The sequence below is a fragment of the Gavia stellata genome, chromosome 8, assembly GCF_030936135.1.
Source record: "Gavia stellata isolate bGavSte3 chromosome 8, bGavSte3.hap2, whole genome shotgun sequence".
NCBI classification, from domain to species: Eukaryota; Metazoa; Chordata; class Aves; order Gaviiformes; family Gaviidae; genus Gavia; species Gavia stellata.
This window is the reverse complement of record NC_082601.1, coordinates 7,439,528-7,459,093: the sequence shown is the minus strand read 5'-3', so window position 1 is coordinate 7,459,093 and position 19,566 is coordinate 7,439,528. Positions and strand designations below refer to the sequence as shown.

Sequence of the window (19,566 nt, the reverse complement as noted above, 5' to 3'; positions counted from 1 at the left end):
TAGTGAAGATGAATTTTCTCCTTCTGCGCAGATGCCCAATGCAAAGACGTTCCTGAGCTCAGCCAGCACAAAGATTGCTCCATGTCGTGTTGGCTAACCCATGCCAAGAAAAGCATTGATTTTCTCTTTAGAGGCTGTATACAGACCTTTATTCCCTTGAGCAGTTGTAGGGATGCAGGGAGCATGAATTTTCTTCTTTACATTATCTTTTCTCGTACCAGGGACCTCTTCTCCCACCTAGAAGTCCTCCAGGAACAGGGCACGGAGAGTGCAGTGGCAGGTTTATTTGAACGCTGCTGCTTCCTGAAGCTACTGGAAGAGCCTTCTTTTAAAACCGGTTGAAGGAATAGAGCAAAAGAAAACATTAAACCAAATATAACCATTGAAATGCTTTCCAGCCCTGATAATTTACTGAGGATTATCTTCTCTGTTTTCTTCAAAGCACGGTTTGTGTGCAGAGTGCATCTTTAACTAATTTGTAAAGTAGCCTCAAGGAGGAAGTTGTGGCTAATGTAGAGTCCTCTGGAAGTTGTCCTGGCAACCATTGATTGTGAGCAAATAGAGGCAAAACAATCAATTTATTTTCATCAGATAATTAGAGAAAAATGATATTATATAAAATTACAAAGCATTTTCTGGGCAGACCATTCCTAGAGTAAGACTTTGCATTTTGCTGCTTGCCCTACCTATCAAAATGGTATTTCCAAGTTCTCCAGTTGCCCCTGGAGATAAATACGTTGTCCTTGCACTCCAGAGCACTGGCAGCAGCTAATAGATGCTTCGGAAAAATTCCTGGGTATTAGCATTCAGATTGTCTTGGTTCTAATGTGTTGAATTCATGCAAGTATAAATAATATGACGTGTTATCAAAAGTAGCAGATGTTAAGCTAACGAACAGATTTCTGTGGTTGGAACAGGGCGAAGCAGAAAGCGAGACAAATGCCAGAACACAGAAGTTTATCCTCAAGTTGAAACGGAGCTGTGCCCCTGCGAGGTGTTTACCTCCCAGCCCCACGGAAATTGGTCTGACTGCATTATCGGAGGAGGCACATCTGAGCCGCAGTTGGGAACGCGGTCCCACGGAGATGCCAAGGAGTGTGGCGAGGGTGTACGGCTGCGAGCTATTGCCTGTTACGATAAGACCGGCAGACTCGTGGAACCATCCCGCTGTAGCAGTTCGGGTAAGGAGATACAAATGCGCACAACACGTCTAAATAGCCCTGGTGCTGAGCAGAGTTATCCACTCAGTGGTTCGTTTTGGAGCCTATCACAGGTCTGTACCTGTTCACTTGCTGGATTAAACAGCTTTCACAAGGTTGGCGTGAGTGTTGAACACTGTTCTTCTAATATCTTCTTATCGCTCTTAATACTGAGGTTTTCCTCAGTATAAGGGTCTGCTAGCATTTCTACAGTGGAAATGACGTAGAAGAGGGCTAAAGTTGGCTACGCTGTCAGAATACCAGGTGGATTCCTTTTATTTGTATTAAAATCCCGTAAAAGTATAAACTTAGGAGAAGGAGAAGCTGTATTTCTATCAGCATTTTGTTTGAAGATCTTTCCTACTTCAGCTTTTACTTGTTTATAATTTTTTATTCCTTTTCACTAAATCTGGAGGTTCGTACGGTTGTTTTCAATGAAGGAATCAGGAATTTTCTTGAGACAATCATGTCTAATTACAAAAACCCTGTGATGTCACCTGCTGTCACTCATGCCAAGTAGACATGACTTCAGCAGCCAGTGGTCTCATCCTTGCAATTTTGTGCCAGTCTCAAGCTCAAACTGATACGTGTATATTCCAGTGTCACTGCTTACTGGGGCAAGTGGTTCTGTCCACTTATATTTCACATATAATCAAGTAGCCTGTATCAAACAGAAATAGGGCAGAATTAGAAGTAGGACAAGCAGGAAATGTCATTCCATCCAGATATTTTCTCCCAGTTTCTATGATTTGCAGTTCATCGCAATCATTACACTAAATAATTTACAGACAAAAGCCCTTATCTTAGGGGCAATTTCTGTGCCCATGCTGCCCCCAGACCACTAATGCTCTCTGACCTAGAGTCAAAAAGCTTAGGACACTACGCAGTGTGATGTGGTAGGTTGCAAGATTGCTGGTGAGCTATATGATGGGAGAGGGAGAAATGATGTCTCAGGAGGAGACTAAGTAATACAACGGGAACCATTAATGTTCCTGAGGATATAAGGGAGCAGAGAAAGAAGTGGGGCTGCTCTGTGGAGGGTCTTCAGGATGAGGATCAGCAGCCTGAGCCACATGTAATAAAAGGAAAAAAACCCACCCTAATGAAGTGATTCAGTCCTGGAGTGAATTCCTTTCGCAGCTGTTGATGGCTGTTCCAGCTGGCTGCACGGATTCATAAAGCAGCTTTCCGTGGTTTGTGTTTCAACAATGTGCTGTTGTACCAATTGATTATGCCTCTGTGGCCCATGAAGGAGGAATGCTATACCTTTCCCCCACAACATTACCTTTTCTTCTGCAAAAAGGGAGCTGCTGGGTTTTGAAAGGTGGGTTTGCCTGTGCCGTGACTTGCTCTTTTGAAAAACTCAGGGTTTTTATCACTGTTAAAAAGAGGAGGTTGTCTATGCGTGGGGCTTTTCTGAATAACCTTGAAGCCTGTTTTCTGTCGGTGATATTTATGTGACATTTTTAATAGTCCGGCTTCTTTTAGGGAGGTAGTAGGGAGCGGTAGCTCAAGGCGGTTATTGTTGGCTTTCTTGTCTTCAGCTTTTTATCTGAGCAGAAATGATTGCAACACGACCCTGGCGCAGGGTCCATGTCAGGGGCTACAGGGGTGGTCAGTCCGGTACAGCAGCACCCTATCGTATGCCTTTCCTCCTACAGTCTATTTACAGAGTGCTCTGAAGACCCTTAGGTGTGGAAGTGGGAGGTATAGGAGGGGTAAGATGTTTCCACCTTCTGGATACCCCTAAGAGTTCCCCAGAGGGCAAGTTTTTCATCTCCAGCCAGACCCCTGTTTAATATCCAGCATGTATAAGCTCCTAATTGCTACCTTCTGTTCCCTACAAGGCGAGCAGGGGAGCAATGTTGCCTCGGTCTTCAGAGGACATGGATATTTTGCTGACTTGGAGTGGAGTGCCCAAAAGTGGGCAGAAAGCTCCATAGGCTCCACTTCCATCACTTGGGACCTGCCTTCCAACCAGAGCAGTTAAGTGAAGATAAACCCGGTATTTATGGTCTCTAGAGCTGGGAGTCTTCAAAATGCACTTCGGAACACATTATTGAATTAGTGATAGAAACAAATCATTATCCAATTAATAATTAGCAGAATGTTATTCAACCATAATAGAGAAGAGCAAATTACAGAGGCATGCAGAATTGCTAAGCCCTGAGAAATTATTCATGACAGGTTTTTTTTAAGCAGCTCAGTTTGTCTTGTTCACAATTAGTATCAGGTGACCTTTTAACATTTGCTAGCTGACCATATTTATGGCTAATTAAGCCATCGCCTTATAAATTGGATGCCAATCACTGTGATATCTAGGCATTGTTCTTGCTTTATGAGCTGTAGGGGTAAGCATGTTCCTCTTCTCTTTCTTTCAGGTCTTCTGAATTCTCTTTGCTTCCTGCTCTTTTCCTTTTGCAGGACAGTGGTCTTCCTTTCCCTTGAACCAGGACAAAAATGAGAGGTTGTAAGACTTAGACCTTGGTTCTTTGCTGGGTCCTTCTGAAGAACTTTAACAAAGGGTAGAAAGACAGATGTAAGGATGCAAACTTTGCCTTAGAAGTACATTTCAGTTTGTCCCGGACTTGATAATGCCATGAGTACAAGGTGTAAGATCATAAAAATGGTATAGAATAGACTAGAATAGAATATGTCAGTTTGTAGCTTTTCTAGAGAGCAAACTTTGGGCTCCTGCCTTCTCGCAGCAGTGATTTTCACTTCCCCTGACTGAAACCTGGCTGTTGAACTCACCACTTCAGTAGGATTTAGTTCACCTGTGTCAATGTGACTTACTATGTGAATGTATCGTAGTTATCAAGGGAAGGTACCGTGAGTTTGAGTCTAAAGTAGAAATTAATCACTGCTCAGAGGGGCTCAGGGTCTGAGGCCTTGATCTTACACTGAGTTTTGTGTAAAACTTCTGTGTAAACTTCTGCCCTGACCCAGCACAGCAGAGCACAGCTTCTCTGACACTTTGGGTCAACTGCAATGGGTACACAGGTCACACCTTGACTAATTTACCTGTCCTCACTGCAATTTAATCGTGGGTTAGCTCATGATCATTAGATATGCCAAGCTTAAAAATACAAATCCCAGACTTTTCTGAATTTTATTTCTTTCTATGCCGAACCTTTTCTCTGACGTCCAGAAAAAGCACACCTTAGCTTTTTTTTCATGACTGCCTTTTGTGATTAGTGTACTGCTTTATTTTACTGGTGTCATCATTTTCCTTGATGGCCCATTCAATAACCTCAAGAAATGAGGGAACTGCAGTTTCCAAATTTTTCCTGGATTTGGTTCACTCTTCTTTTCCTTCCTTTGATTTGGAAATGCACGTACGAAATTATGGATAGAGGTAACTATCTCTAACTATATTTCAAAAATGTAATTGATAATTTGCCTCAATTTGTCCTCCAATTAGAAGATTGGATTATACTGCATTCGGCTCACTGCTAGTCCAGAGGGTCTCCATTCTCTGGCTGGTGTTTGGAGCATCCTCTTTGGACATGAAATTGTCCTCTTAATTGCAGTTCATCCGCTTCTCAATCAGCCATCTGAGTTCCTCGTACTATTTTTGAATTTCCACCTGCTTTGTTTTGAATTATTTCATGTAGTTCCTTTGCCTCTCTTTCTTGTGTGCTGTGCCAACAGGGGTTTTTTTAATCTTGGAGGAACACAGGGTGCCTCATCTGTTCCAAATCAAAGGCTGGAGATTTTTGTGCTCTTGCACAGAGGTTCTGCTTTTGATCCGATGGGCAATTTATGGAAAGTAGGAATTTATGAAGAGCACTGACACTATTCAAATTCTTCTGTGCTCGCAACAACAGGAACCTGGAAGAAAGACACAACAGACAAATAGATCCTAGCTTTGAATCACAGAGCGGTTAGCTTCAACCTACAGTCACCTTAAAAAGCTTTAATTATCTCTAAACTTATGAAGGGCACGGCAGGGATGCTCATATACCTCCTTATTCTCAACAGTGCAGTGTTTTGTTGTAGGTGGTTTAGTTGCGGGTGGACAAATCCGAGAGGGCAGGGGTTGCTCAGAGGGTTCCCCGGCACCTGCTGATGCAGGGGTGTCGCTCGGTTCCTCCCAGCCACGTCGACATAACGCTGCTATTGGGAACGCTGCTGGCAAGGTCGCTCCTTGAAAATGTCATCTTCAATCCCAAATGTGTGGGATTAGCAAACAGATGCACCAGGAGGAGTTAAAAATGTTGGTGACATCAAAACTCATAGGTTTTGTGGTTGCTGGAGGGATGGTCCCTGCTCCAATGCACATCAGGGCAGCGTGTGCCAGCAGTGACACCGCTGCTTCTGTCCTGATGAGCCGTGTCCCCAGTGTTGAGAGATTTAGGACAGTATGCAAAGGTCACGGATCAGGAATTTCAACTCCTCCTGCTGAAAACCAGGTAGTATCAACTCTCATGAAATTTGATTTTCTGAAAGGTCAGCCCAGAATAGTGCTGTATTTCTACCCGGGGCATTCCTCCGGGGTTTATGCTCCCTTACATGAAAATCCTGGCCACCGGCTTGATAGACATTGCATGACCTACCTGTGAGTTAACACAAGGACCTGCTCTGAAACCCTGCGGTGTGTGAATCCCCACACTGTCATTTTAGGAGAAAATGAGCTTTTTTCAGGTAGCTTTTAATCACTAGATTTTAATAATCTCTCTGCAAAATTGTATTTGTGTATGTCAGAAAGCTATAAGCAGAGCTTAATAGGCTAAAGAAATGTGAGCCAAGTTTATGGTGGACTGATAGCAAAACTTACCTTTTCTACAAGGTAGCAATTTGGAAAAAAACAGCTATATTGAATACATGCCTGTTTATTTTTGAAAGTGTATCTATTCTGGCATTTACTGGAGTATACATTTTTCCATATCTGGTAAATTTTATTTTGAAGAATGAAATTGTTGCTGCAAGCTCTGATTTTGTTTTGAAAATCTTCAGAAAGAGAAACTTTCACCTATGTTTTTGAAACTATTCTTAAGCATTGAATTTCATTCTAAATGAAATTGTAAATTGAAATTTCATTTTTTAGCACAAACCAGTAACTCCAGAATCCAATGAGTTTTAATTTTAGGTGGTTTCTGTACTTTCATAAACAGCATCCCACAATCATCTTACAGATGAGGCCTCATTTCTGGAGGCCTTGTTCTTGACAGCCTCATTGCTTTTGCAAGGAAAATGGAGAACCCTGCCTAGGTTGTCCTCTTCCCAGCTCCAGACCCCATACATGACAGCTCGGGATGCCTCCTCCTCCCTAAAAGTGTGGGAGTAGTGGGTGGACTTGGCACTGTTGGATAATGATGACATCTAGACCCCGTGTTCAGACTACCCTACCCTTCTTTTGGCATTTGGGTTTAATTAAATATTACAGTACTCTTGTTTCTCTCTGTGATTTCCCCTATGTGTCTCTGTAGTACATCTCTCTGTGGCCTTCTTATTATACAGAAAAATGACTATTATTTGCCAGGTCAAAGTTTTTCGAAGACTACTTGAGGAAGAAGTTTAAGCTAAAAATTCACCTTATTTTCTGCCTGTCCCATCCCCTGGCATGGCAATTCAGCCTGAGTTTGGATCATGGGTGGCCGAAAGGTGTTGCCAGCTGCAGACGGGGCTGTCCTACCCTCACGTTCCCACTTCGGGACTCTTGAAAGCCTCACTGTCACCTTTGACTGGTTATCTGCTATCTCAAAGCTAAATAGCTTCTAAATTTAGCCCTGAAATCCTGGCTGGGTTCTCCTTTGGACCTCTCTCCAACCTTTCTGCACATCTCCTTGGGTGTGCAGTGACACTCTTAATTACAGCTGTGGCTGCCAGGGGAGCTGTAAGCACAGAAGCAGAACCCATAAAGGACCTGCCCTCCATTTCTTGTTTGACTACAGGATTTTTACATTTTGCTGTCATAACAGTGCTCGAAGAACATTGATTTATTCCCTATCTTTTCCTTTCCTTTTTTCCAAAATCTATTCACCATAAGAAAATTTGGCCACAGTGTTTCCTTCCTGAATGTTAAAAGATTTATCAAATGAAATTGGATCACAAGACAACTGTTCAGACGTTGCTGTTCTCTATGTTTTTCTGGCAACAGAATCAAAGGTAAACAGCCATCAAAAAAGTTATTTCTGAGTGGGTCAAACTGGCTACCAAAGCAGCTTATTTAAAGCAAGGTAAGACTTCCCCTGAGGCATTAGTACGTGGAAATGCACATTCTTCTAGATCTTTATCTTCTTACAGAAAGCAAGCCTGCATCTTATGAGGAAATATTTAGAGGATTAGCTATCTGAGCAGCATCCTCTGTAGGTGCTGCATTTAGTCACAGTGATGTTTGTTGTTACTCCTTGGCTCTAAATATAAATCTTTATAGCGTGTCTTTTTGCCCAAATTTCTTTTATGCTTTTTGCTGCATTCCATAAAATGACCCTTTTGAAGAGGCGGCAGTAGCAGGCTATGCGAAGGAGTGATTTTTACTAACCTCAAACAGGCTTTCTTGTGTTTGACGATCACCATCAGCCTCCACTTGCCAGACCACCTCTGCCCACCCTTGCTCATGTCCATGCCTTTCGTTTCTATTATTAGGCTCAGTCAGTTTTTCTCTGTTTTTGACAGGTTGATTAAAGCTCTTCCATGGGAGTTGGGAACATTTTTAGTGTTGAAACAGTAACTTGGTGTAGAAATAGTCTATTGGAGGTTTAGGAGAGCTTTGATAGCAAGTTAATGCACTGGGCAATCTACTGCCTTGATTTCTGCAGTAGGCTACCGTAAGAATATCTCTTTGAAATGTGGCCCATCTCTTCAGCCTTAATAACATATTTGTCACAAATACAGCCTGTTGTGAAGCAAGGCTCTAATAAAATGTTACCATACAAAGATAGATTTAGAATTAGCATTTTTCTCTCCCTATGTGTCATTCCATTTGATATGTTATATTGGAAGTATGAAGAAATACTGTTTTAGCCAAAGCCTTTTCATGAATTATGTACTCTGGTGTTAAGACCTCTACACTTCTCCTGCTCGTGGAGAACTTCATGATCCCTTTGAGACATGTGTAGCTCTACTGGGAAGTGACATGTACTGCTGGTAGTTCCCAGGATTCCTCTCGTGTCTCATGTGGGGTTTTTTCCATGTTTTTTAACCTGATTGCCTTTTCTACAGCTCTGATGAGCAGGACTTTCAGGCAAATAAATGGATGACAAATAATCTTTAAGTGGAAAGTCACAGTTTCATATCTTTATCGCTGGTGGGGAGCCCTGTGCCAGCTGGACGTAGTAGGTGTTTTAGTGGATTTCAGTGAGTGTTAAGGGGTTTCACGTCTGACATATTCTGTAGATCTTCAGAAGCAAAGTCATGTGTTTCTGCTTGTATGGAACAAGAGTCCTGCAAAAATAAGCATTCCACTTTTTGCACATGGGCAGGCGAAGAGTTTGCTGGGGCACTGCATACAGTGCTAAAGTTAACATGACAGGGGGAGATGGGCACATAGAGGGTATCTTTTAAGGTGCCTGATGTGGTCTGCTTGATCAAAGAGTTTGGGAGACCAACTCAGAAACATAGCAACAGCTGAATTTAGAAGATTTGAGGAAATGAGCCTGAATTAGGAAATGTGGATAAAATTAAACTTCAGCTCGGTGTGCTCTAAGGATTATCATGATGATATTGATGAGTAACAGAACTTATCCTACCTTAGTCTTCCTGGGTCTGAGATATACTTTGGACTTGATGATCTTACAGGTCTTTTCCAACCTTAGTGATTCTGTGATTCTGTGAAATCTCTCTGTCCTCCAAGGTTTGCAAATGCGGATGGTGTAAATTAAATCACCGAGTGCTTGGTTTGCAAAGCTTCTAATATCCCTCGTTACAGAGATTCCCTGTGTGAAATCTTGGATCTCATTTGTATTTGGTAACATGGAGGAGTGACCATTAAAAATCATATTATTCAACAAGATTGCATCGCTTTCTGCTTCTGTCTGAATTCATTGAAGTCCTGCAGCAGAGGAGATTGAACTACACAACCGGAGTGCTCAAAGTCACGCTGCAAAATTGAAACAAAAGTCTATCAGGAATTCAGTACATCAGTACTCTGTGCTGGGGCCTGCTAACGTCACAAAAATGTCCTATTTCCATCTCAAGGTTTTCCATCATCTAAATGAGGTGTGCTGCTCTCCCCGTGCCTAAGCTGTGGAAAGCGAGGACTGTTCCCTTTCTTAAAATCCTGTTTCCATCAGACGTTTTTTATAGTACAGCTTTATTTAAGAAGGTCAGATGCCTTTGTATCCCTGCCTCTTTAGCAAGGTGACCTCTAATAGCAGGAGGGAAACTCCTTATCCGAGCAGTCTGGACCTCGTGGCAGCTACCTGGCATTTGGAAAAGCACTCACAGATCTTCCTAATGCTGGTAATGGTTAGTGGCATCTTTAAAACAGCGTCAGTATAATTAAAGCGTGGAGTTAGGTTTCTCATCTAGTGCCGATGAGATGAGAAGGAATTAAGGCAGTGTATTGATTTGAACGTATTGATCAGAGAGGTCACTGTGTCACTCCCCTCCCGTGACGGCGGGGAGGGAGGCTGCGGAGGTTGCTGCGGGCTCAGAAGCTTCTCCCTGCCTTTTCAGCCTGTGTGACCTGCTCTTGAACAGAGGCCCTGACACTTGGTAATACCTCTCGAGTTTGTAAATTAAAGTACTAGAAACGTACATCTAAAGAAAAAAAAAATATTTTTTTTTCATGTTGTTATGAGCCTTCTTGATAATATTAATTGCACATGGATCTAATGGCTTCATGTTCCTTTCTTCTGCAGAATTATCTGGTGGTTTATTTTGTCTGAAATAAGAGCGGTATTATAATGCACAATGCTTGCTAATCATCAGGATACAAGGAAACGCATCAGCATTTCCCATTCTGTAGAATGGAAACCGTTGTGTTGTTGTCCGAGGGAAGTTGTCTAAATGAGGCTTGTCTGTGTCTGGGGTCGCAGCTTGGCAGCTGAAATGAGGTGGCATATTGTGTTGACAGTGCCTAACGTCGTATCTTTAGAAACTGGCAGAAAGATGCTCTCCGCGGAGGGCCCCAAACTATGAAACTGAGTTTCTTAGTGTGCTCCAGCAAAGCCTGAAACCATTGACCTTCAGGCTGTATATGATTTACTGATGGGGGCAGATATTTTTGGTGACATTTGGCAGCAGCTTTCTCCCAGTGATGGACCCTTGGCTCTGGAAGATGCTTCCCGCCTGGTCCAAATTGCCCAAGTCTATATTGATCTTCAGAGCACTCTGCAACGTACATCTGTTTTCAGAGCTACCGTGCAATTGGGCCTCTGAGAAAAGTCGCATGTAGGAGAAAGAGGGGAATTTGACAATCTGTGGACAATTTAATTTTGTCTTCGTGATGTATTGTTGAAGTGTGTTCAGCCTTTAAAAAAAGCCTTATTTTATTATATAAATCTCATAATAATAATAAATAATAAACACAATCTCAGGTTTCTTTTAAAAATCTGCTTTTACTATGAATTGAGTAGCCTGAAGAACGTATATGCTAAACAAGCCATAATAAAGTACAGTGGGATGAGTTTCTTCCCTGATACGCAGGGCATCAGGACACTGATAAAGAAAAAAAAAAAAGGCTACTCAGTTTTGTTTGGACAAAGCAGATGATTTTCCCAGTGGCAGGGTGATGAGCAAAGTATATGGAAAAACACAGCTGAGCTGCCCTAACTGCTACTGATCCCAGTGGATGATTTTTTTTATTTGAGTAAGGACTTTCTTCAGACGTCAGGGCTCCCAAGCAGCCAGCCCAGCCCTTCGCTGCGGGAGCACAGCCCCAGGAGGAGGGGGAACCATTTCCACAGCTGGTTTTGGAGCCCAGACAGATTTGTGCAGTGGATTTCTGCCTGTCTGCATCGAAGGTTCCCTGCAAGATGAATGTACACTGTGAAGTCCTATTTATTTGCACTATTTATTTGCACTCAGAAGGCAGCAGACGAGTCTCTCTTCTCCGGAAGAGTTCTCAGCTTGTTCTGCAATCTGTTACAAGGAATGTGCTAATTAATGGAGATTTCCTTATTTAGTTAAAAGATTAAATATATCACCTATTACGGTTTGTATGTAACTCGGAGTATATGCTTGCAGGTTCTTTATGGAAGAAAACTGTAATGCAAAATCAAAACAAATTAGGAATCATACTGCAAAGTCAGCATCAACCCAACTGCCTCGTCAGGATTTATAGAGACTGTGAAATTGAGCAATAAATCCAACCTTTGGATGAATTTCAGTAACAATAATGTTGAGTTAAACTTACCAGCGTTTTTTACAAGTCCTCTCTGGTCTATTTGGAATCTGTAATCCGTCTGCTAGGAGATAACGAGAGCATGTGCCTCTGTTGCGAAGAGCAAGTGGGAATAAATTAACTAAGGGGGTCCATTATTTGAGCTTTGCAAAATATTTGATGTAAAAGTTATTTTTGCTGGGTTTTTTGGTTGTGCATTTACTGACTGTATTCATTAAATTATCTCTTAAATTTCCCAGCTAGCAAACTAATAATACATAAAATCTCTCAAATCCTTGCCTATTAAAAAAAAAAAAAGATTAAGCATTTGTTCCATGGCAATATTACATCCTTTTCAGATGCAGCTGAAGTTGTTAGCAACTTTAAGACTCACAGACTTATTCTACTTATTTTCCTTCAGTTAATAACGTTCTCCCTTGAAGCAGAATTTAAATGTTTGGACCTGGATTGCTTAGGACGAGGTGCTCCCCTCGTAGCTCACAAGCTTCCGGAGCCTTCGGTCATGCCATGTGGCCCATGGCCAGTGGCTGCCTTATCCGCGGCACGTTGGGAAAGCCTCAACTGCGAGGCTGTGATCAGCTGGTAGAGTTAGTCTCTTAACTGTAGTCTGTGCTCGATGCTGAGTTTTAACCTGAGTTAAACCATGGGGCTTGCTTTGTAGGAGATCCCAAAGCTTCAGCTGAGCAGAATCTGGCCCACCGAGTGCCATGGTCCACCAGGTCTCCCTCATAAAGTCTTTAGCTCTTAGACTTCTAGCACCATGTGGATTTACTGGTGTTACTCTACATACTTCACAATCAGTAACCAAAGGAATGTAAGTATTAATTGCAAAATGAATCAATTTTTTTTCTCTACCTTTGGTCTGTGTAATTAGAAACGTTGCTTCTGTGTGACTGTCCACTCTGCTGCTGCCTTGTTTGTTAAAGGGTGATCTCTTTTATCCTGTAGACTCCAAGGGAAATTAATGGTGTTATTACCAGTGGCAGTTGCAGTGATGCACAGAATTGTCCCTCTCATAGTAATGACCTTGAGTTTTTTGAAGCACTTCAAGGTTTACTAACAAGGGTAAAACCGCTAGAAGTTTGTTAATTGAAATGATGAAATATGTTCGAGAGGATACAAATGAGTTTAAAGCCGATTCAATTAGAAGTGCATCTGTTTCCAAAGCTGCTGGAGAAATGTTGTTTATTTTCCAATCACTTTTAAGACAGCCTCTTGGAATCCTGTTGGCACTGTTGTTTAACGCTGCGTGCAGACCTTACACCCACAGGAAATTTATCATTTGGAAGTGCCACAATCAGGTAGATGCCAGTATCTTACGTTAGCTTGTAAACCTACTAATCGCCTGCTTCTCCCACAATGATCCGTTTGCGATTATAGAGGGGGACACGGAAGGACACTGCAGCCCCTCGCTGACTGTGCCTGCTGTGATATGTATGGCGTCTTGTGTGGGTGGGAAAGAAATTGTGCTACTGCAGAACTCCCTCCCCTACGCTGCAGTGCAATCCACAGCCTCTGCGCTTCTGCACTGCTGACACCCACCAGCCCATCATCCAGCTGCCTCCTATTGCCTTGGCTCTTTTGGGTTGCACAGCAAAAATGAGACGATAACAGTTTTTACACCATGTATTTGAGCCTTAACCTCCGACACACACCAGACCATCATCCTCATTTTATTCATCTACCTGCTATTGCTTTGTCTCTTGGGCCGCACAGAAGAAATGAGACGAGTAATGATTGCTACATCGTGTGTTTGAGCCTTCCCAGTATATCCTGTGTAATCTGTGGGTGCTTTGTTTATTTAGACACTTAAGGGAAGAGACTCCATTTGTAGCTTGTAGAGCAACAAGCACATTGTTCTTAATGAATAAATAGTAAAATGAGCTGTGCAGCCTAGGTAAATGCATTTGTTCATCCCATTACGTTGGCAGTGTCTCAATAGTAAAACAATAGCACTTAAAGATTGAAATGGCTTATTTGATCATCCAGCTCAATTTTTCCTGCCAATTCAGGACTATTCCCAGTAGTATGTTTCAAAGTGCCTACTTAAATATCCCATGCACTGGTGTTTCTGTCGCTTCCTCCAGCTCTGTGGCGTTCAGGAGCCTGCTGTTGGTTCAGGTAGGACAGAGGCTCTCATCTGTTGTTTCTAAATTAAATGAGCTTTATTTTAACGGTATTTGAGATTTTGAGGAATAAAAAAAAAGAGGTTAAAGGAAGCTTCAAGAAATAAAATAAGAACACATAGAAAGCAGGCTGAGCAGGGCTGGGGAGAAGAGGACATCTTTTTCCATAGAAGGGCTTGGAAACTCAACAAATTTTTGGTACCAGATTCTGCAGAGGAGAGAAAAGCAGGGAATGTGATGGATGAGTGAGACGGTTAAGGACGACGCTGACACAACCAGCTGAGTAAACTCAACCTTCAGTTAGTCTCCCCAAGCTGAGTGACAATAACTCAGAAATATGTTTATGCTCTTTCCTTTATTCATATTCTGTTATGGTAAGAAGTATTTCTCTGGATAATAGCCTGAATGTAGGATTCTTTATTAATAGGTTGTTTTAATAGCGTATCTCCCTTGTTGGTTTTTTTTTGTTTTGTATTGTGCACCATGCCAATGCCACAAGTTTTCTAGGAATGCCAATAGTAGGATTATTGTGGGTATCCAAACTGCAGTCTTTTCAGCCCCTTGACAGTGGCAAGCCATTGCTTGGCTTCTACAGAGAAAAACAAATACCCCGTTCTCATAGGCAACGGATGAGCTGAGCACAACATTATTTACTAGTTTCTCATAAAAAGATAGTCATAAAGGCATTCCCTATCTGAGCAGAAAGAATACATCACATAATGATTTTTGGAGGAGAATTTTTGTTGAATGAAATCTTTGATCCATGGATATCTCAGCATAGGATTAACCTCAGGTGATTGATAGAAGAAATAATGGCAGCCTGTGAGAAGAGCATGAAGGAAAGTTATGTTCCCATTTTGATTCTGTAGCATTGTTTAATATGGAGAACTGGCTTCCTCTGGGCAGTATGGTAATTTAATGCTCTATTAGCTGGTCACTATTTGTTTATACTTAATGTAATTTAGAAATATGGGTGAGGAAATGCAGAAAGTAATGAGCTGGCTTCTTAGCGACAGGACGTCTTTAGAAATTCTGTGGTTCGCTGAGGGATCCCCACAGCACTTCCCAGGGGTGGAATACAATAGGTTTCTTGAGTTTTGTTTATTATAGCTTTTCCTTCCTCTTCCTTATACTTCTTTTTTGTATTCTATTTCTTTTTTTGTCTTGTATTTCTTTTTATTGTAGAGGTAGGTCTTGAACTGCCAAAAGGCTTAGCCCATTTTGCCTTCACTGATAAGTTGATAACCCCTCTGTCTAATCCTACTTTGAGACAAGGCACTTTCTTTGTTTCTGTTGAGAGTTAATTACCTAGGCTGTCACACAGCCCAAGGAAAAATGATATTTCATACGGTGGTGGAACAGAACTCTTTGGAGACCTGCCTAAGAAATGCTTCTCATAAATCTATCATGAGAAAATGTCTTTTACTTATCATAATGTTTTATGAATTGCTTTGAGTGGCAACCTAAGCAGGTCGAATAGAATATTAGTGGGATATTTGGGAGTTTCATTTGGGGAAAAAAGGCAAGTCTATTTTGGAAATACTTGTATATGCGTGTGCATGGGTGTCATCTCACCTAGATGAGAATACAAAGCAAGCAAAGCTGAAATATCTCTAACATGCGAACAGCACTGTAATGGACTGGGTCGGAATAATTAAGATACCCAATCCCAGTGGCTTTGGAGCTGCAAGTGAAAAGGCAGCACAACATAAGATAAAGAGATAGCAGAGTAAACCAGAGCACACCATATGGGGACAGTTCTGCAGCTTTAGGGAAGAGTTACAGCATGAGTTACTGGGGAGAAATGATTGCAGCTGTCAGGCTACGGGGTGGCCGCCGTAAAGGAAGAGGGAACAGTACCATCATGAAGGAGAAAGAGAGAAGAAATAGAGCATCATTGAACTGAAGGAGGGACCTACTGTTGCTTCTAGTGTTTTTTAAGGCACTGTTTACAAAAGTATTTCTTGTAGTTCTAGGAGGAGATTATTTTCCAGTGGGGGATGCCTATGTAAGTCTGAAACCTTTCTTGATATTGACTTCAGCTTAAGACCGGGAGGCAGGCACCTATTGCTGCTGTGGGTCGATGCTCAGGGTGTAACGCGGTCCTGGTTTGGAGTCAGCAGCAGGTTCGGGCATGGCAGAGCCGGTAACTCCAGCTCCGGGCCAGAATAATCTCTGTGCCTCAGCCGCGGTGTTCCCTGGTTGTTTGGGGCTGTTGTCTGGGGTTTTGGAGGGCAGCTGCTTCTGGATTGGGTTTTTCTGGGTTTTGCTGTTCGTTTTTTTTTTTTCCTCCCTGCTACAGTGACTGTCACCTTGATAGAGTGGGGAAACCCTTCATAAAGGAGTACTGAATGAGCTTGTTTGGTATTCTGTAGGTAAGGAATATAGAGGGAGTGTTACTGTGATGAAAACCAAACAGAAAGAAGGCATAAAAATGAGAAACATCAGAAATACGGTTGGGATGAAATTCAGTTATTTCCATGACCATTATTGCCAGAGCTGTCAGAGGGTCGAAGCCGCCTGTAGTAAAGGCTGATCTTAGCAGCCACTGACTTTCATGGTCTAACATGGAATCTCTTTTTTTTTTTTTAAATTAAAATAGTACATACAGACATGACAAGCAGATAATAGAAACTCGAGGAGAACGAATGCGGCATGGTAAGCAGGAAGGTGCAGGAGCTAGTCCACACTGCTGACCTGAGACTGGTGCCAGTAATTCCCTGGAGACCTCGAGGGTTTGGCCACCCTCCACCTCCTTTCTGCACACCAGGAGCTCCCCGGCCAGTGCTGGGCTTTGCAAAATCTCACTTCCCATATGCCAGCTCCTAAACCAGCTGTGGCGTTGTGCCTCTATGGAGGAACCTTGATTTTTCCCTGAAAAACCCTATTGGGTTTTAATTCAGCAAGGTGTTGGTACTGCAGGTGTCTGCTGTTCTGATTTTAAGAGGTGATGATCTTGGGAGGACTTTTATGTCAAGCCAGGTTAAGGTGAAAGCAAAGCTTTAAAATGCCATTTACGAAACCCGGAATAGGCAAAACAGTTGGAAAGATGTATAAAGAGAAGCGCCAGGAAGAGGAGGGAAGCATGTTTCGTCTGCTTCTCCCAGGAACAAATCCTGCACCTCTCCCGCTGGCAGGCTGCAGGCACGTCCCTCGTGCATCTTGTGGGAGCCGCCAGGAGCACGGCTCTGGTGCCTCCACCGTCCTCGGGTCTTGTCTGCCGGGAAGAGAGCCTCCGACTCCCTGCCCCTGCCAGCTCTGGAGATGGCTAGCATGGCACTAAAGGGGCACAAAACTGGGCTGTACACTTAGTTCTCCAGAATTTATTATGGCCGCAATCTCACAGGGAAGGTAATCACCACCTCTTGGTGACCACCAGCTTCACAACAGATACTTTGGCCAGTGTGTGTCCTTTACATCAGTCCGTTTTGTCTTGGCCTTCCTAATGATCATTGGACTAAACCAAGTAGAAAGCAGTTTTAGTCACTGCTGTTCTTTGCAAATAATACCGTAATCCCGTATTGGGGCGGTGTTGTCAGTCTGCCAAATGTCTTCTTTTTAAGAAGTTCTCATTTTGTGTTGATTACACAGATTGCAGTGAGACATCAGAGAATCGGAGTTCATTAGTTGCAGTGATTAAAACCTTTCTTAACTTTTTGGTTTAGGTTACATTGAAGAATCTTGCACGGTCCCTTGCCCGTTTGATTGCAAATTAAGCGATTGGTCCAGTTGGTCCCCTTGCAGCTCTTCTTGTGGACCGGGGGTGAAAGTCCGATCCAAGTGGCTTAAGGAGAAGCCTTACAATGGAGGTCGTCCCTGCCCAAAGCTGGATCTCAAGAATCAGGTGAGCAGCATTAAATAGCCAACAGAAACCTCTCTGTGCTTACTGTATTTTTAATTGTGATCAACAGGTACTGTGCTGGTGAAGAAATTAAAAATAGGGGTTATCTCTATGACCACACCTTGTGACAGATTTTGTAGGCAATCCTCGAACTTCTTGAGAACTGGGGGGGAGATGTTCATGTAACAGCAGAATTTGACCTGAAACACCATATTTCTTTCATAAAGAAATTTTTATCTCCCAGAGCACAGGAAGCCCTGGAGGAATAATCCCACCTGGACAGTGTATGTGCATCACAGAGCTCAGATGTCGTGGATATTTTAAAAGTTTTTAATTCTCTCTGAGACTACGGTTGCTGCAAAATCATTTGTTAAATATATATTGCTATTTTTAGTAACATTTCCCTTCAACACAACGCGAGTTCCCTTGAACATTAATCTCTGTATATTCAATATTGAAGTATCGCATCAGAGGAAAGTAATCTCTAAATTGCTACTCTCTTAAAAAGATCAGCATCTGTTTAAATTCTATTTAATGCTGTATGCATTTCTGCAAAACTAATAGTGGTTTCCTACATTTGCTGATTAATTCTCAACACTAATTAACAGTGATGAAGTACTATTAAGTTTTGCCTTAGATTCAACTATGAAAATTAATACGACAGAAACAGTCATGCTGAAGGGCTTCATATATGTATTATGAATATATCTATATAAAAATATTTTGCATAGTATGTGTAGAAAGACTTTAATAGTATTCATACAAAGATTTATGCGTGTGGTGGCTTGCGGGTGCTAGCGCTGGTGGATCCAGTTGTTTTCCTGCGCAACCATTGCTGCAGCAGTGGTGTCGCGGGATGCAGCACCGCTTCTGACACCTGAACTTGCCTCATTTTCTTCACAGTTTATTTTTTTTTCTTGTGAGAAACTTGGTAAATACTTTTTTTTTCCTTTTTCCTTATTACTATTTGAAATTCATAGGCTGTAGCCTAACAGAAGCAGCAGAGGCTACGAAAATATAAAACTGCAATAAAGTGTATGTTGTCCATACCTCAGTGCTTTTCTTAATAGATCAGACAGATCACCAAAGAGACAAAATGAAATCCCACAGTAAGTTGTATGGTAACAATAAGCTTCTTTGTAATGAAAAGATACTGGGGTTTGTTACCCATAGACACAGTAGACTACTTCCATTAAAAGTAAACTTACCGCTATAAAGTGTTGCCTATTCCCACAGACATTAGATTTGCTAATTTCAAAAGCCTTTCAGAAGATATTAAAGGAAAGAAATTGTTTAAACTTGGAAATTACGTCTTTGTACGGTTTATTGGTGCACGGTGCTTGCAAAGTGCCACAGCTGGTATTAATATAAACGTGGTTGGTGCTTTTTGCCTCTTTACCGGGAACACAGGTCTTGATCTAAAACCCACTGAATTCATTAGAGGGCTTTCTGTTGCAGGCTTTAGTCGTGACATCTTAGAATTGCATTAAGGTCTGTTTCTTTAGGTTTGTGACTTTTTGTTTTTCGGGGTGTTTTTTTGTTTGATTGGTTTTTTTGGGGGGTGTGTGTTTCTTTGCCTGTGGGTTTGGGTTTTTTTAGGATAGAAGCAGAAGCTATTTGTAGCTGTTCTAGTGTACAAATGGATTACCTTTTTAAAATTTATAGGATTGAATCAGATCCTATCTATTTCAGAGCTTTTAGGGTAAGAAGAAATTGTTGTGCTAATAAGTGTGTGTATGTACATAAGTATATATATGTACACTTAGATATACACACATACACGCATATTGAGTGCGTGATTCTATTCATTGCCTCCGCAAATGCTTGTCGGTCCTTTGCGCGGTTCAGAAGGAGTTTTGCTCTGCACCCACTGGACTTTGATTTCCAGCACAGATCTAACACACCGAGGTCCTTAGGCACATTGCAGCATGCACAAGTTGCCTACCCAGATGGTAAACTAAATTGGCTGATCGCGCTGCTCTTTAGCTAAGCTGGGCACATGTCATTAATCCACTGCAAGGCAAATTGTCTTCTGTTTCCTCTGGTCTGGGCAGTGTTTAAATCCTAGAGCAAAGCTCTATAGATTCTTTATATATAAATATATGTGAC

General features: G+C 42.0%; 1 protein-coding gene across 1 annotated transcript in view; it reads left to right on the top strand.

Moving 5' to 3' along the window:
• Positions 1-19,566, top strand: part of THSD7B (thrombospondin type 1 domain containing 7B) — a 270,835-nt gene that overhangs the window by 170,545 nt on the left and 80,724 nt on the right. The window contains exons 13-14 of the mRNA XM_059820303.1: positions 918-1,181; positions 17,282-17,460. Coding sequence (XP_059676286.1) covers positions 918-1,181; positions 17,282-17,460 — 443 coding nt within the window. The remainder of the gene's footprint in view (positions 1-917; positions 1,182-17,281; positions 17,461-19,566) is intronic.